The sequence below is a fragment of the Sycon ciliatum genome, chromosome 2 (assembly GCF_964019385.1).
Source record: "Sycon ciliatum chromosome 2, ocSycCili1.1, whole genome shotgun sequence".
Lineage (NCBI taxonomy): Eukaryota > Metazoa > Porifera > Calcarea > Leucosolenida > Sycettidae > Sycon > Sycon ciliatum.
In genome coordinates, this window is record NC_088644.1 from 23,649,866 (window position 1) to 23,676,396 (window position 26,531).

Genomic DNA, 26,531 nt, shown 5'->3' on the forward strand with positions numbered 1-26,531 from the left:
GAAAAGTTCCACTTCAACCTACTGGTAAGAGTTGTTTGATACAGGCAGTGTGTTCAGCCTGGTATGCTTGCATGCATGTGTCTGGTTTCCAATACCACATTTTTATGCTACAGACTTAGAGACTTCGATTTAGTGGCAGCAACTTCGACGATGGTTTGTTAGGAGAGGGTTTGCTCCCCACGCTGGAGCTCGCGCTTTTCCGCCGACTTGACTTGACACTTGACTGGCTCATCACTATCATCCAGAGCAGCTACGTTTGCCGAGTCGAAGGTTTGATGGACTTCTCGTGTGCTCTGGATGGCAGTCGTGAGTCACTCAAGAGTCAGTCTGCAGAAAAGCGCGAGCTCCAGTGTGAGGAGCAATCCCTTTCCTAACTTAGAGACTTCAACGTAGTAAAACCCAATCACTTGCAATCAGTAGCCAGTCAAGTCAGCTGGGCATTGTAGCATCTGCTGGGTTGGTAAATGCTTTGTTGGCGTGTCCCCTTTCCATTGATTCTCTGCTTCCTCTCTCTGCTTCCTCTCTACAGATGGAAGAGGTTGGAGTTCGCAGTGGGTATATTCAAAACCCACTTTCGATGATGAAAACGCTTTACGATAGCGTATTGTTCGTTGCTCAAAAGCCACCCACTATCACCACCACTACCGGAGACAACTGACAACCTGACAACTGAGTAAACCAAGAGCGTCTACCCCGGTCAAGATCCACCATGTTCTTTCACAACTCACAGCTTTCTAGTACAACGTTTCGTGCAAGCCATGCAGAATGCATCGGAAATATCTCGTTTCGTTTCTCCCCGCAAGGCGTTTTTGCTTGCTTTGATGTGCTGTATGTGCTCCTGTGGATGTGTTCCTGTCTCTCCCTCTGTGGTACAAAAACAGTACGTTTTGTGTTTTGTTCTACTAGTCTGGCAAATCTGCAGCTCACAACCCAAACATTATTTTCTTCAATATGAACAATTAATCCATTAGCACAATGGGCAGCAAATCACAGAGTGGTGTCGCAGATATTAGCGGGTTGGATGAAAAGTGTTTTGTTCAACCAAGACCTGCAAGAATACCAGGTACTACTTCAAAGTACAATGAAATGTCCGGAGGCAATGTCCTGAATATAAAATAATAAAGGAGAATCAAGCATTTCGAAGCCGAATTTTCTGGTTTGTAACCCTAAAAAGAAGAGACTTGATACCTATGTGTGAAGTTCCATATCTTCAAGAATACAACAAATGTTCACAAGAAATGTTCAAGCTGCCAAACCATTGAGAGGCCCGGACTGTAGTCAATACCGCCAACGGGATTAACAATTTACATTCAACTGTTCTCCTCATAACGAAGTCAAGAAATGCTATCAAGCCACACTTTACCAACACATGATCAACGTGATGCGATGCCTGCTCACAGTCGTCCAGCCAGTCTGGTCGGCACAGACTGCAGATCGTCGAGTCCTTGATGCACGGCGGTCAGGCGACGGTTACACTGCAGCAGTGCCAGGCACGCCACGCACCACTCGTGCACCCAGCCGATCGGTGCCGCCAACTCCGCTGGGTCGATTCTCACTGCGCACGTGTGTTTGTGTGTACATGTGTGCGTGTGTGCGTGTGTACGTGTGTGTGCATGACAGACAAATACACATGCATATCAGTCATGACAAGTGCACACCCAAATGCCAGCCACTCAGAATAACCCTGTTCTGTGTAGTAACATACGTCACAGATCATGCCACAAATCATGCCACAAATCATGCCACAAATCATGCCACAGATCATGCCCATACATCATTCTCCTGTACTCTTGTTCACAGCACTTTCCAAAGAAGGGCAATCACCTGAAAAGACATTGCGTCTGTACATATGGGAGTTTCCGTGCGAGGAAGCTGTAGTTATCAGCCACCATTACTCAGGTCGCTGCCGCCGCATGAGTGCCAATGTAACATGTGGATGTGGAGTGCGGATGTGGAGTGCAGATTTGGAGCGTGAATGTAGACCAGTTTAGACTGTAGAGTGATATTTAAACTATCAGAGGGATTGACGCGGATTATCAGAACACGACTTTAGGTGCTCAACCGTTGTTTGCATAACTGAGCCAGGGCTGCATATTTGTTAAGCACCCCCACATGCACAGTACCGCAGTGATTGCTGACCAGTGGCCACACTTACCGGATAGAAGCATGTCATCCAGCTCATCCAGCATTTCCCTGCTTGCAATCATGTTCAGGGGATCAAACGATAACATCTGCTCCCTCAGATCGTCATGCACCATGGCCTGATATGAGGTATTCACACAATCATGTGCGGGACACACACACACGCGCACGCACACACACACACACGCACACACAGTGAACATGATTGGCATTTTTGCTGGAGTGCTGCACACCGCTGTGCTATAACCGTCCCAAATGTCCAAATGTCCCATTGTGGAATCAAACGGTGTTTCCCTGAACTCTTACCTGCTGGCATTCAGCCCAGTTGGAGTAGATTTTTGGCTGTCCTGCTGCAGCCAGTGATAGCATGGACTTCACAAGGCAGAAGATAAGCTGAATGCCACCGGGAGGGGTTCGGTACGTCTTGAACTCGTGGATATCACTGTGTGGAGAGAGAGACAGAGACAGAGAGAGACATAGAGAGGAGAGAGGGTGTAATAGCAAGAGTATAATTATGAGAACCAGAGTGTGCAGCTCGGATGGTTGCTGTCATGGCGGAATTCCATGATTACATCATTTTAATGATGTAGTGCATACAAGCAGGTGTCTTTCTGCACAATTGCAACTCAGTTGTATGCACTACGCCATTTTCCGCCTCAAATCTGCGCCAAATATGATGTAATCACGGAATTCCGCTGTGACGGACACCCATAGTAGAAAAGGCCCCAAGCTGCACACTCTGGTTTTCATGTACTCTTGATAATAGTGATCACAACTTGATCACGCAGAATGGCCAGAACATTCTGCACGTCACCGAGTGGAAAAGTGGAAAGGCGAATAGCATTAAAAGTAGTGACTCCTGTGGTGAGCCCCATATTCACCTGTTGCCGCATTCTTGATAGATAGCTAGGTGAAAGGTGGATAGACAATCTCACCCAGTGATCACACAATCTCACCCAGTGATCACACAATCTCACCCAGTGATCACACAATCTCACCCAGTGATCACACAATCTCACCCAGTGATCACACAATCTCACCCAGTGATCACACAATCTCACCCAGTGATCACACAATCTCACCCAGTGATCACACAATCTCACCCAGTGATCACACAATCTCACCCAGTGATCACACAATCTCACCCAGTGATCACACAATCTCACCCAGTGATCACACAATCTCACCCAGTGATCACACAATCTCACCCAGTGATCACACAATCTCACCCAGTGATCACACAATCTCACCCAGTGATCACACAATCTCACCCAGTGATCACACAATCTCACCCAGTGATCACACAATCTCACCCAGTGATCACACAATCTCACCCAGTGATCACACAATCTCACCCAGTGATCACACAATCTCACCCAGTGATCACACAATCTCACCCAGTGATCACACAATCTCACCCAGTGATCACACAATCTCACCCAGTGATCACGCAATCTCACCCAGTGATCACACAATCTCACCCAGTGATCACGCAATATATATTTGAAGGTGCAGATGTACATCAGTCACAGGTGCGCAACGAATGAATAATCAGTGTGATCATTTGAGCTCTATTTATTAATTATGGTACTGGTTCAGCCCTAAAATTGTTGAAATACTCGACAGTGCATGGCAGGTAACGTACGATTTGCTGAGCTTCTTCAAGGCATGTTGTACATCGGCAAGCAAGGTCGCTGTGAAGGCAATTCTGGCACTCAGATCGTCCACGAAACAACTCGAGGATTCGTATTCCGAATCGACCTTGGTCTGTAGGACTGTAACAATGCACACAATTAAAAAAGAAAAGAAAAAAAGATTTCGCCAGCGCAATAATTAACATTCGTCTTGCTGGGACTAATACCCAAGCGGTCATCTTCGCGTCAATAGATATTGCTCACGAGAGGTGCACAAGACAGTGGTCACATGACCTGCATGACTCGCATCCGATCAACGGTGGCAAGATATGCATGTCGCGAAACAGCACGGCTCTAGATGTACGCTACCCAAAATGATGATATCTCCTTGACAGTATCGAGATCAGTGCAATTCTCACGGCATGCACCAACCACACCACTAGCATGGGCCGAAATTCCTACTGCTACTGTATTCAGTAGGAACTTTCCCTTACGTATCTAGCTGCTGCATTGTTCTGTTTAGTAGGGATTCCCCATGAAGCTTGGTCGCAAACAAAGTCAACCTTGCAGCAATACCCAGGCAAAAGCAGCAGTCTCACACTTACTCGACTCTCTCTTCTCCCAGCATTCCACCAGGCTTGTGAACGGTCCGCCGATGTCGTTCTGGGCAATGGTCATCCTTTGCAGCAGGCTGGACAGCTTCTCCTGCTCGACTGGGAGCAGATTATCACGCTCGGGTTCCAGCTCAAAGTCCAGAACGGACGTGACGGCACCTTCCTGGTCGCGCACTGGACAGACGATGTGTACTTTGCCTTCAATATGCTTTGTCACCGGTAGCGAGGTGTCAACACAGCTGAACAGATATTCCCTTCACAACGGATGAACAAGAACGCACACAAATCATCCGCTTGAGCATACACAAAACGCACTCAGCAAGTGAAAGAAAAGGAGTAATGTTAAATTCCGAACGGCTCGCGAGAGATTCATAATCAGGCGGAAAACTCCCCAATGTAGCTCTCTGTTTAGATTGTAAAATGGCGATGAACAAATGCACACAGAACATTACGTGAGAGAGCCACGGCAGCAAAGTCAGTCAGGCTAACCTTTCCACATCCCGATGGGAATTTCAACACTCTCAGTCTACTGAATCAAGGCGGAGCTACGATGCACCTCAAAAAGCAGTGGCACTGTGCCGTGTGGTGATCAGGCCACACCAAAAGTGCGCATTGCAGCACGAGTGGAAAATCCTTGCACTTCCAAGCAGGACTTCAACCCGGTGCCCTCTGTCGCGCAGCTACCGTTTTAGACCATTCCGCTAAGCTAAGATGGGACACGATTTTAAAAGCCTCGTGTCACATTCTAGTAGCTTGTAACACAATGTCATAATTACTATATACACTGCATACATGCACTGCATACATGTAATACACTGCATACATAATTATACACTGCATACATGCAAGACGTCCTCCAGATTTTTGATAGATACATTGCATGCTTTAAGAAGTAGGACTTCACGTACACAGGTCTGTCAGGCAGGGACTGTCAGGCAGGGACTGTCAGGCAGGGTCTGTCAGGCAGGGACTGTCAGGCAGGGACTGTCAGGCAGGGACTGTCAGGCAGGGACTGTCAGGCAGGGACTGTCAGGCAGGGACTGTCAGGCAGGGACTGTCAGGCAGGGACTGTCAGGCAGGGACTGTCAGGCAGGGACTGTCAGGCAGGGACTGTCAGGCAGGGACTGTCAGGCAGGGACTGTCAGGCAGGGTCTGTCAGACAGGGACTGTCAGGCAGGGACTGTCAGACAGGGACTGTCAGGCAGGGACTGTCAGGCAGGGACTGTCAGGCAGGGACTGTCAGGCAGGGACTGTCAGGCAGGGACTGTCAGACAGGGACTGTCAGGCAGGGACTGTCAGGCAGGGACTGTCAGGCAGGGACTGTCAGGCAGGGTCTGTCAGACAGGGACTGTCAGACAGGGACTGTCAGGCAGGGTCTGTCAGACAGGGACTGTCAGGCAGGGACTGTCAGACAGGGACTGTCAGGCAGGGACTGTCAGGCAGGGACTGTCAGGCAGGGACTGTCAGGCAGGGACTGTCAGGCAGGGACTGTCAGACAGGGACTGTCAGGCAGGGACTGTCAGGCAGGGACTGTCAGGCAGGGACTGTCAGGCAGGGTCTGTCAGACAGGGACTGTCAGACAGGGACTGTCAGGCAGGGACTGTCAGGCAGGGACTGTCAGGCAGGGACTGTCAGGCAGGGACTGTCAGGCAGGGACTGTCAGGCAGGGACTGTCAGGCAGGGTCTGTCAGGCAGGGACTGTCAGGCAGGGACTGTCAGGCAGGGACTGTCAGGCAGGGACTGTCAGGCAGGGACTGTCAGGCAGGGTCTGTCAGGCAGGGACTGTCAGGCAGGGACTGTCAGGCAGGGACTGTCAGGCAGGGTCTGTCAGGCAGGGACTGTCAGGCAGGGACTGTCAGGCAGGGACTGTCAGGCAGGGTCTGTCAGGCAGGGACTGTCAGGCAGGGACTGTCAGGCAGGGACTGTCAGGCAGGGACTGTCAGACAGGGACTGTCAGGCAGGGTCTGTCAGGCAGGGACTGTCAGGCAGGGTCTGTCAGGCAGGGACTGTCAGGCAGGGTCTGTCAGACAGGGACTGTCAGGCAGGGACTGTCAGGCAGGGTCTGTCAGGCAGGGTCTGTCAGGCAGGGACTGTCAGGCAGGGACTGTCAGGCAGGGACTGTCAGGCAGGGACTGTCAGGCAGGGACTGTCAGGCAGGGACTGTCAGACAGGGACTGTCAGGCAGGGTCTGTCAGGCAGGGACTGTCAGACAGGGACTGTCAGGCAGGGACTGTCAGGCAGGGACTGTCAGGCAGGGACTGTCAGGCAGGGACTGTCAGGCAGGGACTGTCAGGCAGGGACTGTCAGGCAGGGACTGTCAGGCAGGGACTGTCAGGCAGGGACTGTCAGGCAGGGACTGTCAGGCAGGGACTGTCAGACAGGGTCTGTCAGACAGGGACTGTCAGACAGGGACTGTCAGGCAGGGACTGTCAGGCAGGGACTGTCAGGCAGGGACTGTCAGGCAGGGACTGTCAGGCAGGGTCTGTCAGGCAGGGACTGTCAGGCAGGGACTGTCAGGCAGGGACTGTCAGGCAGGGACTGTCAGGCAGGGACTGTCAGGCAGGGACTGTCAGGCAGGGTCTGTCAGACAGGGACTGTCAGGCAGGGACTGTCAGACAGGGACTGTCAGGCAGGGACTGTCAGGCAGGGACTGTCAGGCAGGGACTGTCAGGCAGGGACTGTCAGGCAGGGACTGTCAGACAGGGACTGTCAGGCAGGGACTGTCAGGCAGGGACTGTCAGGCAGGGACTGTCAGGCAGGGTCTGTCAGACAGGGACTGTCAGACAGGGACTGTCAGGCAGGGTCTGTCAGGCAGGGACTGTCAGGCAGGGACTGTCAGGCAGGGACTGTCAGGCAGGGACTGTCAGGCAGGGACTGTCAGACAGGGACTGTCAGGCAGGGACTGTCAGACAGGGACTGTCAGGCAGGGACTGTCAGGCAGGGTCTGTCAGGCAGGGACTGTCAGGCAGGGTCTGTCAGGCAGGGACTGTCAGGCAGGGTCTGTCAGACAGGGACTGTCAGGCAGGGACTGTCAGGCAGGGTCTGTCAGGCAGGGTCTGTCAGGCAGGGACTGTCAGGCAGGGACTGTCAGGCAGGGACTGTCAGGCAGGGACTGTCAGGCAGGGACTGTCAGGCAGGGACTGTCAGACAGGGACTGTCAGGCAGGGTCTGTCAGGCAGGGACTGTCAGACAGGGACTGTCAGGCAGGGACTGTCAGGCAGGGACTGTCAGGCAGGGACTGTCAGGCAGGGACTGTCAGGCAGGGACTGTCAGGCAGGGACTGTCAGGCAGGGACTGTCAGGCAGGGACTGTCAGGCAGGGACTGTCAGGCAGGGACTGTCAGGCAGGGACTGTCAGGCAGGGACTGTCAGGCAGGGACTGTCAGACAGGGACTGTCAGGCAGGGACTGTCAGGCAGGGACTGTCAGGCAGGGACTGTCAGGCAGGGTCTGTCAGACAGGGACTGTCAGACAGGGACTGTCAGGCAGGGTCTGTCAGGCAGGGACTGTCAGGCAGGGACTGTCAGGCAGGGACTGTCAGGCAGGGACTGTCAGGCAGGGACTGTCAGGCAGGGACTGTCAGGCAGGGACTGTCAGGCAGGGACTGTCAGGCAGGGACTGTCAGGCAGGGACTGTCAGACAGGGACTGTCAGGCAGGGACTGTCAGGCAGGGTCTGTCAGGCAGGGTCTGTCAGGCAGGGACTGTCAGGCAGGGTCTGTCAGGCAGGGACTGTCAGGCAGGGACTGTCAGGCAGGGACTGTCAGGCAGGGACTGTCAGGCAGGGACTGTCAGGCAGGGACTGTCAGACAGGGACTGTCAGGCAGGGTCTGTCAGGCAGGGACTGTCAGACAGGGACTGTCAGGCAGGGACTGTCAGGCAGGGACTGTCAGGCAGGGACTGTCAGGCAGGGACTGTCAGGCAGGGACTGTCAGGCAGGGACTGTCAGGCAGGGACTGTCAGGCAGGGACTGTCAGGCAGGGACTGTCAGGCAGGGACTGTCAGGCAGGGACTGTCAGGCAGGGACTGTCAGGCAGGGACTGTCAGGCAGGGACTGTCAGGCAGGGACTGTCAGGCAGGGACTGTCAGGCAGGGACTGTCAGGCAGGGACTGTCAGGCAGGGACTGTCAGGCAGGGACTGTCAGGCAGGGACTGTCAGGCAGGGACTGTCAGGCAGGGACTGTCAGGCAGGGACTGTCAGGCAGGGACTGTCAGGCAGGGACTGTCAGGCAGGGACTGTCAGGCAGGGACTGTCAGGCAGGGACTGTCAGGCAGGGACTGTCAGGCAGGGTCTGTCAGGCAGGGTCTGTCAGGCAGGGTCTGTCAGGCAGGGACTGTCAGGCAGGGACTGTCAGGCAGGGACTGTCAGGCAGGGACTGTCAGGCAGGGACTGTCAGGCAGGGACTGTCAGACAGGGACTGTCAGGCAGGGACTGTCAGACAGGGACTGTCAGGCAGGGACTGTCAGGCAGGGACTGTCAGGCAGGGACTGTCAGGCAGGGACTGTCAGGCAGGGACTGTCAGGCAGGGACTGTCAGGCAGGGACTGTCAGGCAGGGTCTGTCAGGCAGGGTCTGTCAGGCAGGGACTGTCAGGCAGGGACTGTCAGGCAGGGACTGTCAGGCAGGGACTGTCAGACAGGGACTGTCAGGCAGGGACTGTCAGGCAGGGACTGTCAGGCAGGGACATTTCCTGAGCAGTAACTTACAGTGCAGATGAGCTATTCTCAATGTTTGGTGAATGTTCATCCAGCAGCGGTGTGAGGCCAAGGAAGGTGATCACTTTCTTCAGACTGTACGGTTGCCGCTTAGCCTGACACAAACAGGTGGTGAGCAGACATGAACAATAGCAGTGTGAAGTCAATATCTTTCACAATGGGACCCAGCGCTGCCCGCAACTAGGAACGGCCCGCAACTAGGAACGGGCCGTAACTAGAAACCGCCTGCAACTAGGAACGGCCCGCAACTAGAAACGGGCCGTAACTAGGAACGGCCCGCAACTAGAAACGGCCCGCAACTAGGAACGGGCCGTAACTAGGAACGACCCGCAACTAGGAATGGCCCGCAACTAGAAACGGCCCGCAACTAGAAACGGACCGCAACTAGAAACGGACCGTAACTAGGAACGGGCCGTAACTAGGAACGGGCCGTAACTAGGAACGGGCCGTAACTAGGAACGGACCGTAACTAGGAACGGGCCGTAATTAAGAACGGCCCGGAACTAGGAATGGCCCGTAACTCAGAACATACATACTTACTGAATACACACTGTTGTACACTGTTGTGAATACACACTGTTGTACACTGTTGTGAATACACACTGTTGTACACTGTTGTGAATTCCAGCAGAAATCCAAGAGAGCTCGATACCGGGAAGGTAGAGCCGTGACACTTCAACTCTACCGATGACATCATCGTCCGCGCGGATAAAACAAGAAATACGTATCTGGTCAAGACCGAACTGTATGAGAAGCTGCTGCGAGATAACACTACTAAGCACTACCAGTTAGCACCTGAATCTACCTACGACGAGATTAATAACGAGGCAAGGGATCTATCACGCAAGGCTAAGCTCGATGATAGAATGGAGACCCTACCCAAAGCTGAGGCCTTTATTACTATGAAGGATCATAAACCAAGGTTCGAGAGCAGCCTTCCCTGCCGATTGATAAATCCTGCCAAGCCTGACATGGGTCGACTCAGCAAGGGGATCCTCGACAAGGTGATCAGGAGCATCGTGGAACGTCAGAACATGAACCTCTGGAAGAACACCGCGGCTGTGCTCAAGTGGTTCCAGGCCATACCTAATAAGCAGAGCCACTCCTTCATCTGCTTTGACGTTGTTGACTTTTATCCAAGCATCACCGAGCCTCTCCTCCGGTCTGCACTGGCATTTGCTGAGCAGTTTGCCGCACTGACCCAAAGTGACATCGACATCATCATGCACTCCCGTAGGTCACTCCTGTTCCAGGGCGGCCGTCCATGGATAAAGAACAACGCACAATGCAACTTCGACGTGGCGATGGGATCGTACGATGGAGCAGAGATATGTGAGCTCGTCGGTGCTTTCCTATTGAGCAAGTTGTCTGTGCACGTCGATGAGGCCGGAATTGGACTTTACAGAGACGACGGCCTTGCCGTGCTGAAAAATGCACCAGGGCCAGTTGCCGACCGCATGAGGAAGTCCATTATCGAAGTATACAAGCAGTATGATCTAAAAATCACTATCGACGTTAATCTTTCGACAGTGAATTTCCTAGACGTCACGCTCAGCCTGGACACCGGGAAATTCCAGCCGTATCGTAAACCTGGAGACGCACCTCTCTACGTCAACGCCATGTCCAATCACCCACCATCCATACTACGGAACATCCCTGATATGATCGCTCGACGTGTCTCAAGCATATCTGCCGACAGCGGCGTATTCGCCGATGCTGCCCCTACATATCGCAATGCATTAGCGGCCAGCGGATTACCTGCCAACATCAAGTACATTGACCCAACGCCACCTGCTGCAATGAACGGCAGCAAGCAAAAAAGAAAAAGGAAACGGAATGTGGTGTGGTTTAACCCGCCATACTCCAAGAGTGTCCGGACCAACATCGCCGGCACCTTCCTCCGGCTGATCGACAAGCATTTTCCTAAGGGGTCCAAAATGAACAAAATCTTCAACCGCTTCAATGTGAAGGTGAGCTACTCCTGTTTGCCGAATATGGCCCACATTATCAGTGGCCACAATAAGCGTCAATTGTGCGTCCAGGAACCGGACAAGCCGTGCAACTGCCGTCGCAAGGACCAGTGCCCTCTCAACGGAGCGTGCCAAGCAACCAGCATAGTCTACGCGGCGGAGGTGTCGAGTGATGGCCACAGCGATGGGCCCAAAACCTACATTGGCAGTACGGAGCCTCCATTCAAGCTTCGATACGGGAACCACAAGACATCCATCAAGCTTCCTGGATACCGCAAATCCACGGGCCTCTCAAAGCATGTGTGGGAATTAAAAGATAATGGCAAGACGCACGACATCAAGTGGCGAGTGGTTCAGAAGGCCAAGGCCTACAGTAACATAACAAAAAGATGCAGCCTGTGCCTCGAGGAGAAGGCGAGAATAATCACTGCCGACAGGAGATCGAGCCTCAACAAGCGGTCGGAGTTGATATCCAAATGTCGACATCAAAATAAATTCATGCTGTCAACACCGATAACATGATCTTCTCGGCACCCTGCCTCCAGGCAGTAGGGCCAGTTGATAGCTCTCTGCCGCCTTGTCACCATCATCATCTTTGCACCGCGGAACTCACTAGCTAGGCCAGCTCAGTTTTATCACCTTTATCACCTTAGTACCGCGATCCTTACTGGCTATGACACTGAATCGGATATGAGTTGATAGCGCCCCTAGCGCTTTCTGTTATACTTGTCCCGCCATACTGGGCTTTAAATAGTGGGTTATTTTTCTTGATGTTCATATCACCTGATGAGTGCCTGAGATGGCATGAAACTTTAAGTTGTGACTGATCAAGCCATCTGTTGTTCTGACTAGTGTACTTACTGAATACAAGTAACTGTGACATTTTTTTATGACAATCAATAGTTTTTGGGGCTTTTCCCCGTTGAAAATCAACTTGAAACGCCATCTGTGTAAGGTGCCTGGTAGACGGACATGCTCGAAATATACGTCCGGATCTGGGGAGTTTTACTGGATGCACAACCCCCACATACATTGCAGTGATCTAGCCAAAGCCGGCTGGGAGGGCCACCTGCCGGCTGAGACAGCTCCAAGGGTAATTTTGGCCGGCTGCAGTCACCCCCATGTAGACTGTAGTGCCCCATATCCTAGGCGTAGGTGTAGGCGTAGGTATGTACAGTACAGTACGTAGCACTGGCTACTCAGGCTCAGTGCTAGCTCTTCACTCAAGCTCAAATGCACTTGAGTATGCACTCAGTGAGTACGTCAGTAAAATGTAACAGGTTGGGTCATGGTTCGCTGCTTCTGGTGGTGTACATGGCTGTGGCTAGGCTGGGTCTTGTCAGATGACCAATGTACACTGCATGCAGACATGACCTTGGTGAACACATGATCCATGCTCATGTAGCTGTTTGCTTCCTTTTTCATATTTTGTTAATTTACCTATAATCACATTGTCACAACTGCCTGATGAATGCCCATAATTGGCCGAAGCGAAAGGAGATGCAAGCTGCAATGAAAGATTTGTAGTGGTGTGTGTGTGTCTGTGCGGATACGCGAGTGACGGCGCGGGTCTGGGGGCGCAGCCCCCAGAACGATGCATTTTTGGCCGGCTGGCATAAAATCCTGGCTATAGTCTGTTTCAAAAAGATTTACAATCAGGTTTGGGTCTTAAAAAGTATGAAGATAAGGGAAATGTGGACAACAAAGCACATAGAATGGCTTGTTAGGACACGGCAAATTGTTCTGTGAAGGTTTCGGAACAATTGGACCAACCGTTAAGGAGTTAGAATTTCGGCCAGGTTTCCGGCCTTTTCCCATGGTTTACAATTTGCCCAGGAAGCCAGTATCGATTTTTTATCAAAACCCACGATTTATCCTTTCCTTTTTGGCCTTGTGGTTATGAATGCTGTCTGCTGACCATGAAGTTGTGAGTTCAAATCCCAACCTATCCTCAAGTCAAACTTTTTTTTCATTGTTTTGGTGATCAAGCTGGTACAAGACAAAGAAGATGGCTGCACCAAACGACTTGTTGTTGGAGCTCGCGCTTCCTGCCGAACTGACTGACACTTGACTGGCTCACGCCATGTGAACACACCCACAACACTGCAATGGTGTGAGTGAATTATAATGGAAGTCATCGCGCTGTAGCTTTTTGAGATTTATTTTAGTATTTCAAGATCGCCAATTTATTTGAATTTAGCAGTCAACGCCGTCTTCTTTCAGCGTTCACAAGCGTCTGCTTTTCTCAAAATGTCGTCGAAGTCACACGGATAGCTTTGCCAAGTCATGGCCAGTGGGAATATGTCCGTGTCGATGTCGTCACACGGTGAGTAAATTGCATCGCAGCTCAAAGAAACTATTTTGGTCACAAAACGAATTGGGACCCATGCAGCTCGTCAACATTTACAACACTTTCGTTTCGACATGTCCTCCGACTCCATTATCGATACGAGGAAGAACTCGTTTGTTGTAAACCAGACGTACATGACAGTATCAACGTGAGTGAGTTGTCATTTTTCCTGCTTTCGCGCGGAATATTTCTTCGAGTTCACGGTGAGTTTTTCCAGGCAGCGCTCGAGTGCTCATACGGTAAGACGCCAAACTCTGCGGGCGATCGCCAGGATTGTAAATCTTTTTGAAACGGACTGTAGACCTCTGCATTGCGATGTGTGTGTGTGTGTGTGTGTGTGTGTGTGTGTGTGTGTGTGTGTGTGTGTGTGTGTGTGTGTGTGTGTGTGTGTGTGTGTGTGTGTGTGTGTGTGTGCGAAGGTGCACGTATATTCGGCCGTTGTCTTGTCGACGCTGCTGTATGGCTGTGAGACCTGGGTAATTAAGGCCGTGGATGTTCGTCGGCTTGCAGCCTTTCATCACCGCTGTGTTCGTTTCCTGCTGGATATTCGCAGAGTAACACAATGGCAGGAGCACATCTCCAACACCACTCTCCTTGAACGAGCCAAGGTACAGCCGATCGAGGAGACACTGAAAACGCGTCGACTCCGCTGGTTAGGCCATGTTGCTCGAATGGATGACTCACGTATGCCAAAGTGTATCCTCTTCAGCGAACTGGACAAGACCCGGCCACGTCATGGGCCCCGGAAGCGGTGGCGGGACAATGTTGTGTCCGACATGAAGGACCGCCAGATAGCGGACTGGTACGACCTCGCCCAGGATCGCAGAGAATGGAGATCAGCATGCAGCACCATCCCTCCGACCGAGCCCGTCACCTTACTGACTTCGTTTGCACTTGTGGAAAGCGCTATCGCCGTCGCCAGGACTTGACTCGCCACGCCCGATTCTGCTCGTGACTTGAACACTGTTGGTCCCTTCGGGACCTGCTATCATCTCCGGATGGGCATATTGTATTGTATTGTAGTGTGTGTGTGTGTGTGTGTGTGTGTGTGTACTAGCACTGCAGGAACATACCGCATTCTTGACTGGTGACGTCACCATGTAGAATGTACAGGACTTGACGGAGCGAAGGCATCGGCATGCCCAGCACATGGTCTCCTGCAGTACAATCAACGTGCACATACGCCGCTCCACCGTGTAGAGAACATGCGATAGCGCTCCAGCTACACGCTGCCGGAGGGCACAGTAGAACACACACACATGCACACACACACACACACACACACACACACACACACACACACACACACACACACACACACACACACACACACACACACACACACACACATACGAACACATGCACACGCACATGCACACACACACACACACACACACACACACACACACACACACACACACACAATTCAAGGGTGAAGGTGTCACATTCACGACACACCTTCACAGACTGGAACAGGTAGCATCAAGAATTCGAACCAGACGGCATAATTGTTAAGCACTGCTATCATGTTCTAACCTAGATATTCCTCCATTGCAGACGAGCTTAACAGTCGAGTAAGGCCGCCTTACCTCAGCAAACCGTTGTTCGTAATTAGCAAATGGTTTTGCCACAGTGTCTTGCATGCTATCCATGGTCAGAACACCCACAGGCTGTCGAGTTTGCACGTGTAGAATGGGCACTGCCAGGAACGCACCCGTCACAGTCTCCTGTATGAGAGGAAGGAAAGCAGAGAGGTTGGATACAGCACACACGGTACATGCACATAATTATGCTTGGTACAGTCTACTCTCGACAAGTCACGCACTCAGTTTTGGTCACGCACTCAGTTTAGGTCACACATTTTTGTCTTCAAGATTGCGTGCGTGACTTATCGAGAGGAGACTGCACTTGTAGGTTTGAGCTACTCCAGCAGCAAATGCAGATGCGTTCATTGTCGTGTGAGTGATGCGTTCCTCAGGCTCACCGCTCTCTTTTCATTGAAGACGGTGATGGCGCCATGCTGTCTGATGTCAGCCACATGCACCGTCTTTCCGGTTTCAACTGCCTTGTAACTGGAATACACATGCACACACACATACACACACATACACATGCACATACACATTAAATTTTTGCAAACACACACACACACACCGGTACACACACATACACATGCACAAACACATTTGCAAATACACACATACACACATGCATACACACATGTGCACGCACGCACATACATGAACACACACCTATATAGTGCTAAAACATACAAGTACTGGACTTAATACATGTCATGTTGTTTGGTTAACAGCATGTTCCAAGGTGGAGGACGCACTGTGCATGAAAACTGTGCTCCTTACTACAACCTCCACGGTTAGCAGAGCACCGGTCTTTACGCAAGACCATTTGAACCGCATGGCGGTTAGCCCTGGTTCTGACCCTACTTATACAAGGGAGTTGTTCTTAAAAAGTCTTGTTTTTGTTTTGTACTGTCAGTTGCGTATCCCTTGCTCGTTCTTGGACGTCAGTCCTGTCTAAACCCTCTTGAGCCTTAGTCCTTTACTTTATTTGTCCAACTTCTGCCCACTGATGGCGTCCTTCCCTCAAAAAGGAATACACAACTGACAGTACAAAACAAAAACAAGAGGACAGCCTGGAACCTCTCTGTTTTAAACAAAACAACTCCCTAGTATAATGAGGGTCAGAACCAGGGCTAACACCCGTACGGTTCACATGGCCTTAAGTAAAGACCGGGGCTCTACCAACCGCGGAGATTGTTGTAAGGAGCACTGTTTTTAAGCACAGTGCACAGCGCGTCCTCCGCCTTGTGACATGCTGTAAACCAAACACCCACGTACATTCTTACATTCGTCAAATACTGAACAATAGAGATGACATACTATTCGATCCAAAGGCACAGCACACTTGGACCTGGATGATGGCATATGCTGCCATGCACCTATACTATGGATAGCCGTCAAATCCAAAGACACTGAACACCCGTGTATGCCAGTGCCCATGTCCGTACAGCCTCAAGAGGATAGACGATGACGCAGCATGGTTCACTGATCACTATAGAGTAGATACATGTACGCGAAGTCCAACCCCAGGCCGGGTACCTCTCCATCCCTGACTCGGCCAAGCAGCTCCTTACGTCTCGTAGCCTTGCAGCCCAGCATAGTCCACATCTTCACACAAGGCAGCTTGTCACGCTATGGTTCTAAAAAAAAAACGAGTGGTCGGATTCCACTAGCCAGTACATAAATACAGATTGCATGCAATTGGTATCCCTACCTTGGATTGTCTTCCAGCATTGGTATCGTTTCGCCAACCATGTACGTATCCTCGGGTGACGTGGCGACAAACTGCAGGCGCCTTTCACCTCCATCGGACGGCTTAACGATGAGGGCAACCGCACAGGAGACCTTCCGATCTTTGTCAAAACTCATCAGGTTCTAGAAGGAGGACGAAAAGAAACTCAGAATTCTGCTTGTAACATGTAACAGTTACGTCACATTGTCACCTAGTCTTCATCAATGTAGCACAACTATTAAGTAAGTATCTTCTATTACTGGGGAGGTAAAATTTGGTGAGGAGAGCAATGGTAAGAAAATTGCTTTATCACGGACACCTAGGATATACGCATCACAAACATGCTATCCGCAGTGTCCTGGTATGGCAGTGGGTATATGGATGGGTGTAGTTATGATGGGTTCAGTGGGTTTGAGTAGGACGAGTAGGAGTCGTTGCGGGGTATGAGTAAGTTGGGTATGGGATGATTACTCGCACCTTCCTCTACTTGTGGATACTGGCTATCAAAGGCAGTTGCTTGGAACCAGGTACTCGGCCATTGCTCACATGACTTGACAGCTGTTGTGTACGAGTAGCACTAAGCATGTAAACTGATGGGCATCACCGTACTCTTGCACTGTTAGCTCCTGAGCTTACACATCGTGTAGTGCTAACACACCGTGTAGTGCTGGGCTGTTCCTAATAGCTCCTTCATGGGACTCAAGTTCGAATGGGAACGTAGGAAGCACATCATCGGTCTACTTAATGTACTGCAGACCAAAGAGAGGTTTGGTGAATCCCCAAGAGAGGTTTGGTGAATCCCCAAGCTGAGATGTTTCCTTACCAGTTGGACTGTGTGGAAGACAGCTTCAAACGCTGGTCGCGGATTCAAACTGCACCATGAGCCAGTTGACAAGATGGACGCCAACCCCAGCCGGTTCTTTTCCGTCCGAGTTCGCTCTGCCTCTGAGAGCTGCAGCAGTACGACACATCAACACACTGTCACTAATGATCTTCAAAGTGTGCTGCAGAATGCCGGAATGGTAGCTAATCACTCCTATACTCGCTCTACCTACCGTATGTCTCAAACTCCCTCAGATAAGGACCAATTACACCCTGATGCTGCTTTTGCAAGAAGTTTAGAGTAGCAACACCAATCGGAGTGAACTGATTTTTCCATTTCCTACCAAGGCCTTTTAAGGCTTCTGAGAACAGAAGTTTTTACACTTCTGTTCTTAGAAGCAATTTGATGCTGATGATGCACCTGATGAGAATGCTAGCATTATACTTCCGGCACGGCCTGTATGTTGAGCCGATGTCCAGCGTATTTCACAAGACAAGTGAAGGTGGAAAGCATAGGGTCATAAGGTGTCAGAATCACTGGCCCGGGCCTACATCCTACCTCTGTGGCTTCATGAAGTGCTCGCTTCATGTCGGTGACATCCTCCTCATCCACGTCACGTGCTACGTATCTTATGAGATGCTGGAATTCTCTACGATTCAGCGTGATGTCATCGATGTCCTCACTAACATCAAGGAACTCTTTCACTGGGAACGATGGGAAAGAATACACACACATACACACACGTATGTGAACACACATGTGTGTTACTTCCCAGCATCCATAACGAGCACATCCAGCTTTTTGTCGTATTGTTTGCGGTCAAAGGAACATTATATCAAAGCAACATTATTTTTTTGTCACACAACCCCCATTTCCAGCTCAATGCACCACTGGTAACAAAATGGCAAATGCATGGTATTTAGCAACGGAATGTATACAACGGCGTACATTTTTAAGATTATCAGGTACAGCACATGACTGTTTCGAAGTAGAAATTCTGAATTGTACAGATAGCGGCAACCAGGGCAGCTAGTTTCTAGTTTCGACAGACACCGTGCATTGTCACGGCAACCGGCCTACCTCTCTCTACTACGTGGTCGGCCATCTGGTGTTTCCAACCGGCAAGCATCGTCAAGACCTGATTGCATGCCACAGCGCCGGTTTGGTCATAGTCAATCATATCGAAAAGCTCATCGATGCTACCCACTTCTTCACGGTACGTCTTGCTGTGCTGTGCCTGTGGCGGAATAGACAGGGCGAGGCAAAGCAAGCAGTCAACACATCGAGGAGTGCTCTAGATCTTACGATGGTTGCAGAAGTAAATTACTAGCGTCTTGGTTGTAACGGTAGAAGAATGTGACTTCTACTAGAGTCCTTGGCTGGCATACTGGCATGCCTGCAGCCCTGGACACTGACCAGGACCTGTCTGTCTGCATAACAGATAACATGCATTTTCAGCACAATGGGTGCCTTTTACACTAGAACTAGAACTTGGCACCAATTTAAGGGCGACATTAGGTCATCCAAAGGACAGCTCGAGACAAGATACAGCAGGTCAGTCTCTCACCAAGAGCTACCCTACGACGAAGCAAACAAAGGCAAGTACTAGTACACATATCTGCACGTGTATAACGCATACAACGCATGCTTCTAAGGATGAAAAACAGCAACATGACGAAGCAGACATGCAGTCTCTCTTCTCATCTGCTAAGCTCATACCAGGGCTCGTCGTTCACTTTCTTCAATTTCCGTTTCCCGGTAGCTTTGCTTCAGGAACTGGAGAAATTCGTTCAGGTAGCTAGCGCAAAATAGGAACAGCATACAGGGGGAAATCATTAAGTCACCATTTCCACCAGGTAATCATTAAGTCACCATTTCCACCAGGCAATCATTAAGTCACCATTTCCACCAGGCAATCATTAAGTCACCATTTCCACCAGGCAATCATCAAGTCACCATTTCCACCAGGCAATCATTAAGTCACCATTTCCACCAGGCAATCATTAAGTCACCATTTCCACCAGGCAATCATTAAGTCACTATTTCCACCAGGCAATCATTAAGTCACCATTTCCACCAGGCAATCATTAAGTCACCATTTCCACCAGGCAATCATTAAGTCACCATTTCCACCAGGCAATCATTAAGTCACCATTTCCACCAGGCAAGGCAAATTCTGCACAAGGAAGGGAATGTTAAACTTAGTATGGGAAAATTACAAGTCAACAACTGCACCTTGGTACTATTCAGGATGGCTATATAGAGGAGTGGGGGCTATGAGGACTTGAAGTCAGCAACTGCAATTCCATGTTCAGGATGGCTATACGGTGAGGAATGGGGGCTATGGCCCAGGAACTCAAAGCAAGCAACTGCAGTTCTGTGTTGAGGATGGCTATACTGTATAGAGGAGGGGGGCTTCTTGGCACACAGATAGACTCTTCGCTCTGACTCCCATTTTGAAAGACTCTTTGCTCTGACTCCCATTTTGAGACATCTTAAAAGACTCTTTGCTTGGACTCTCATTTTGTCAAATGCTAGACTGTTGATTGGGTTCACTCTTACCGGCTGTCAGCTGCTCCTAGGAAGTTTTTGATCATAACTGAAAACTGATCTCGACTGACACACACCTCATCTAGTCTCGTACGGCTTAGTTCGTTCACCAGAAGGGGAGGCACAGGCGTAGGAGTTGGGCGACTTCGAAGCTCTGCATGAACAGAAAACAGGATGCCACAGGCTCACGTGTGTGTGTATGCATGTGTATGTATGTATGTATGTATGTATGTATGTGTGTGTGTGTGTATGTGTGAGTGCGCAAACGTGTGTGTGTGTGTGTTCGTTCAGGAGCGCCGGAGGCCTCGCTGTCCACAAGTGTCGACCCGACGACTATTGCTCTACGTGCCCAGTGGCGGGCCCTTCTTCTTTGTCTGCGCCCAACTCGGTTGCGGCAGTACCAGTGCCGGCGAGGACTCAGCTAACACTACCCTGCTGCCAGGCTCATTGCAGCGCATGTGGCAGGTGTTGCTGATCAAAGAGGGGTTTCCAACTCCACAGCTGCGCAAAGTATACCAGAACTCTCGTTGGCCGCTAGCCTGCGGAGCGTGCTGCGTACCGTATTCAACCGACCTACCCCATGTCTGTCGGCCCCTCGTATGAGGGGACAATGACCGTCTTACCACAATGTTCAGGACAGGACAGGTGTGTTCGTACATGTGTGTGTGTATCTGTGTGTGTGCATGTGTCTGTGTGTATGTCATTACTATACCAACTCACTCTGTCACAGGTCATGGTTTGTTTGAACAAATTATTATACCCAGAGATGCTTCAAGTAAAGATTGAAATCCTCACCTGCAAGCTTTACTGCCACAACTCCATATCGCGCTGACATGGCTTTGCGCGATGCGGTTCTCATTCGAATGAGGGTATCCATACTTGATGGGACCTGGCGTCCTCTCTCGGCAAGCCTCGATAGAGGACGACCCTACAACATGAAATTACGAATTACAGTTATGAAACCCTGGGTGAAACGCCAATACGTTGAATTGCTGCCCCATGCCACATCATCATAGTGCAGTTTGCAGCACAAAACCTTCAGCACAAAACCTTCAGCACATAACCTTCAGCACATAACCTTACCTGCACCAACATGCTCTGCAGTGAGGTCACATCTGCTTTAGCAGCATTACTTGCTGTCATGCCTAGGATCAGAAACACCCAAACACACACACACACAGGTTGTAGTGGCAACCGGCAACATCTGGGAGTCTGCGCAAAGCAGCATACTCGTACAAGCCAGACCAGATTATTTGAAAACCCAAGTTGAAACTAAAGATCTTCTGATTTCGGCATAACTACATTTCGTCATAACTACATGTAGTTTTGTTCTACTCAATCTGTAGTTTTGTTCTTTTTTGTTATTTCCAGATTACAGCTTCAGATTTAAACACTAGTTGTGCCATATACATCGCTCTGGATGGTGCTTAAAAACATGGGAACATACCTTCCATACTATCACCTTCTGGTACACTGTCAAGTTGATGACTGGGTGGGACTGCAAGCTCGAGAATATCCACAACAGGAACTAACAAAAAGAACAGCGACGACGACAACAACAACAACAAATTTAAAGAAATATCAGCATCAACAACGCTATGCCTGCCGCATGACTGGTGGTGAATGCCACCAATAGTGTGCACGGCTGTTAAATGGTCATGTAAAGTAAAGTTTGCATGTCCACGTTACCTCCGGCTATACTGAATTGAGCTGAGAGACACTGACTGTATGGTCTCAAAGCAACAGTTATATCATGGCAACTTACATTGGCAAGGACATGTCAAGAGCCGCTTGTCCACATCACTGTCGGGCAGACTCGTGTAGAAGTTCTCCATGAGCACCAGCAGCTTGTGTCGGTTGAGCATCATGGCTTCGGCAGTGTCCAGCTCTGCAAACGCTTGCCTCATGAGTTGACTGAGAGAAGAGTTACCCAAGGGTGCAGGACAAGACAAGTCGCCGACAATGAGTGCACGTAATGCATATCAGAACATACTCGTGCCCAATACTTGTGTCTACCCAACAGAACTGTTCTGTCCGCTAGTCAGCACAGATAAAAAGCGTACCAGTGTCAAGTGCTAAGTGCAGAGCTCCTCACAAGCCAACCATGTTTCAAGATGCTTGGAACAAAATCTGTTGATTTAAGCACCTGCTTCAGTCCATAATTTGTCCAAAGTAGTCCCGGCTTTTGAAAGCCCGCTTTTAGCCAAATAAAGGCTTGAAACCCCAGTTTTAGTTAGAACATTTTAGACCTCTAGACTGAGCATTGTTTTGTGTGATCGTTAATTTTAGACATCCAGACTGAACATTTGTATAGAGGTTATGGGATCACATCATCGGTTGAAATGCACCGGAAAAGCCATGGCACAGATATATACTAGCTCACATGTCTCACTATCTGAGTTCAAAACATACCTTTTGTGTATGGATGCAAGTTCTAATCCGAGACGCAGACCTTCTTCTCTCAGCTTGCGTGCAAATTTGGCTACGAAATCCTTGCTGTTCGTGTTTAAGACGAGCATGATGAGCTTGCAGACACAGCAAGAGTGAGAAAAAAAGAAGGATCATCTTTGGTTCAGACTTCAGAACAGACATTCACGTGTAACGTGAAATCAAGAGTACATGAAAACCAGAGTGTGAAGCTCGGATGGGTTGCTGTCACGGCGGAATTCCGTGATTACATCATTTTAGTGATGTAGTGCGTACAAGCAGGATTCAAGCAGGTCTCTTTCTGCACAACTGCAGCTCAGTTGTACGCACTACGCCATTTCCCGCCTCAGATCTGCGCCAAATATGATGTAATCACGGAATTCCGCCGTGACAGACACCCATAGCAGAAAAGGCCAAGCTGCACACTCTGGTTATCATGTACTCTTGGTTAGATGCACCCAGCAACCACCAAACGTTGGCGACTACTGGTTTAATTTGATAACTCCATATGATGTCTCATCTCCTTCTTCGCCGCCTCCGTCTTACACTGCAATCGGCATAAATATCTCTCCACATTTTCTCCCTCGAGGCTTCATCAGGGAGTATAACTCCAAATGAAACAGAATACCACACGATACATGTACATTGCGGCACTAAATGCACCCTCGGTGACCATCATTTACACATACTTACCTTGTTGGCATTCACCTTCTACAGCCAAACTCACCTCAATAGCGCTTTCTCCACTGAAACTGTTGACTTCCTCATCTATCGGCAGGATGTCATAGCGCTGGGAGAACATGCTCTCACCTGCCAGAGAAAAGAATATCCACAGGAAGAATAACAAGAACGTGATCAGTGTACATACCGGACCTGATCGTGTGATCTCCAAACGAGGAAATAAGTGAATGTGTACAGACATGTATAGTGCAGCTTCTGGCCTACTTGGGTGCATGGTTGTGCGCCTAGGGATTACCGGGAGTCGCACTGTGATCAAACAGCTCCTGCATGGCTGGGTCATTGATGCAGTCCTCCATGATGGCCAGTATCTACACAAACACACAACCACACAATAACACAAGCCCAGAAAATTAACCGAACATACAGGAAAACTGACCAAACTACTATTTTTGTCGCATATTTAAACAAAAATAGTATCGATTTGCCATGATAAACTTTTCTTATTTATCCACACCCAAATGCATTTTGCTTGAAGCAGCCTACACTCTTCCTCTGCAGAATGTTTACGGTGGACTGCAAAGTTCTAGTACATTTAGTTGTTCTACACCATCTTTAACTTGAAAATTGAACAAATCCTACTCCTCCAATAATAGTTCCATCATACCCGTGTACCAATTTATACGGTAGTACAATAGTGTTCCCGCTCTCAATGCTCATGCCTATCACGTCGTGTACACAGTCACGAGGGTCAAGTCAACTCCCAGTCACTCCTTTGGCATCGCACTGGGTTGAATAGGAACCAGGCTTCACGAACTGTGACTAAGCCATTCAATACGTGCTGGCGATTTGTATTACGCACACACGCATACACACACACACACACACACACGCGCGCACACACACACACACACATACACACATACACACATACACACACATACACACACACACATTACACACATACACACACACACGCACATACACGCGCGCTAAAAGCACAATCAAACAGCCTTACACAGAGCTCGCAGCCCTTACACTGTCACTTGAGATTCTCACGGAGGATTTTCCACTCTCCAAATCTTTCCACGTCCAGCCTTCCACAAGCGCATCCGACAACACAAATCTTGTGAAGTCTGCAGCCTCCTTCTCCGTGTCAATACTTTCCTTCTCTGCACGGGCCTTGTCTTTGGCTGCACGCCTGGCCTGGAACATTGAGCAAACAGTTAAAACGACAACAAGCTCAGTAGACATACACCTTGCTGAAGTATTTTCACCGCAAGTAGATGTTCTGATAGTCATGGGACAAGGATCCGGCGTCCTGTGTTGATCAGATCGTATACCCTTGATGGCGTTAGGCGTATGCAAACCCTCCCCGCGTTCACTCTTTCAGGCAGGCTTGCATTCATTACAATGCACGGTCCACACTGACCTGGGCTAAAGCGTTGCGCATCAGGTCACTGCTCCTGTCTTCCAGTTCTATGCGAACAGACTTCATAGCACGGTCATACGATGAGACTTCAGCGAACGCGTATTTAGGATTGTGACGCATTAGGTTTTCGGCCAGCGCGTTGATGGGGCTGAAGGTTGCCTGTGGATTCTCGTTACGAAGAGCGTGCTGGCGTTCCGCCCTTTCCAACACCTTGCTCAGACAGATTGTTATCGTTGGGATGAGGTTCACAACAAGCCACATCTGCATGTTATGTGCGCGCTGTACACTGTCCTCGCTTGCCAGGTCCTCCTCATCAAGCAACAGCCTCAGCCATTGTTCGCAAACCGCCTTCAGCGACGTGGACTGAGTCACATCGACTGCCCGTCCAGCGGGCCGAGCTGGCTGCTGGGAGGCCTGAGAAGGCATGGCTGTGACTTGCTGATCTGTGAAAGTGAGATAAACATTCAAGAGCAACGCCACTATTATTAAATCTGTACAGGAACAGGAGACACAGCTGGTCAGATAATACAGAATGTGTATACAGTCAGACCTCGCTTATCCCGTCCTCTTTTATCTGAATCCCTCGCCATCCGGAAGAAAATTGCTGGTTACCGATTTACAGCATATGCCATGCATACATACAGTATTTGTGTTCGATTGCATATCGGAGCTTCGAGCTTAGATATAACAGTGTATACCAACCAGAAATCGGATTTTCCTTTGCTACCCGATTTCGGGTTGGTATACATGTACACTGCTATATCTCCGCTCTCCGCTCCACATACAATCCCACTTCACATCACAATGCATCATTGCTTGTGAAATGGGAAATTATCCGGTTCCCTCGCCTATCCGGGTATTTTCGTAGAAAACGGATGTGTGCGGTTAAACGAGGTCTGACTGTAGTAGGTATGCCCCAAGCTGCATACAGCAATGACGTATGCTGTAGGACTGAGTCACTGTGCGTACCATTGCTTACCCACTGGTGACTCTGTGGTGTCACTAGTATTAGTAGTCTTCACAGGTGGCAAGGACATAGGGATTTCACCAATCTTCTCAAACTGGACACTGCTTTGGCGTCTGATGAAACGATTCCGTTTGTCAGCTACGTTGCCTCTGTGATTTGTGGACACATGTACTGGACTCTCAGCAGTGCCTTTGCTTATGCTAGAGCTAACAGCTGCCGCCTCACGCTCTGGACTTTTTTCGACCGAGTTCAAAGTGTTCCCGTCACTTGTCGGAGTTCCAGGAGGACTGCACGCCACTTGGTCTGCACTGGCTGTCGGCTGACTAAAAGCGCTGCGTTCCGGGGAATACACGGCCTTGGCTGGACGCAAGCGAGCTGCATCAATTCTGTTCAACTGGCGCTGCCTGAGGCGCTCCTGGACACCGCTCTTTCGGGTTTTGCGTTGCCACTTCGCTGCGGCTGTCGTCACATTCAAGGACAAGTCCAGACCAACTCCTACTCTTTCTGCAGACCCGACATTGCTACTGTCGTTGGTTGTTGCCGAGTCACCATTTTCTTCTTGGCCGTTTGCCTGGGCATGCAGTTGCAGATCCTGTCCTTGCTCATCCTGCTGATTCACCGACTGGTCGGTGCTCGGAATCTGCTCAGGCATTTCCTCTGCAGCAGCCAATCGCCGCGTCAATGAGGCGGTAAATTTAGCGATAGAACACAGGAGTTACATTCAATGGCGGACCAGGTAGCAAGTAGTTAGTTCGCAAGAAAGGTGTGAGGCTTAGGTCTGACGATCTAATTCAACTCTTGTCGATCGTATCACCATCATGTCAACCATGGTCAACGCATCAACCCGTCTCTTCTTTTCGATTTTGTCTTTTCAAAACCAAGCACTTCGGCTTCGGTCAGGCCGCGCGTTGCCTTCAC

General features: G+C 50.0%; 2 protein-coding genes across 2 annotated transcripts in view; one reads left to right on the forward strand and one right to left on the reverse strand.

Moving 5' to 3' along the window:
* Positions 1–987, forward strand: part of LOC135809294 (carnosine N-methyltransferase-like) — a 13,811-nt gene extending 12,824 nt beyond the window's left edge. The window contains exons 9-10 of the mRNA XM_065322618.1: positions 1–24; positions 530–987. The exon at positions 1–24 is cut by the window's left edge and continues 83 nt beyond it. Coding sequence (XP_065178690.1) covers positions 1–24; positions 530–658 — 153 coding nt within the window. The 3' untranslated portion in view covers positions 659–987. The remainder of the gene's footprint in view (positions 25–529) is intronic.
* On the reverse strand, positions 924–26,474 carry LOC135809293 (EF-hand calcium-binding domain-containing protein 5-like). Its single transcript, XM_065322617.1, has 25 exons — positions 25,626–26,474; positions 24,647–25,089; positions 24,253–24,420; positions 23,513–23,585; positions 23,264–23,346; positions 22,522–22,634; positions 21,875–22,023; positions 21,557–21,637; positions 21,193–21,254; positions 20,905–21,037; positions 20,122–20,263; positions 19,279–19,357; positions 18,640–18,796; positions 18,118–18,263; positions 17,560–17,688; positions 16,719–16,879; positions 15,406–15,493; positions 15,011–15,148; positions 14,495–14,650; positions 9,093–9,196; positions 4,382–4,644; positions 3,788–3,917; positions 2,449–2,584; positions 2,156–2,261; positions 924–1,555 (listed from the first exon to the last, which is right to left on the reverse strand). Exons 1-25 carry the CDS (start codon positions 26,263–26,265, stop codon positions 1,395–1,397), a joined length of 4,041 nt encoding a protein of 1,346 aa, XP_065178689.1. The 5' UTR covers positions 26,266–26,474; the 3' UTR covers positions 924–1,394.
* Positions 26,475–26,531: the final 57 nt, after the last annotated feature.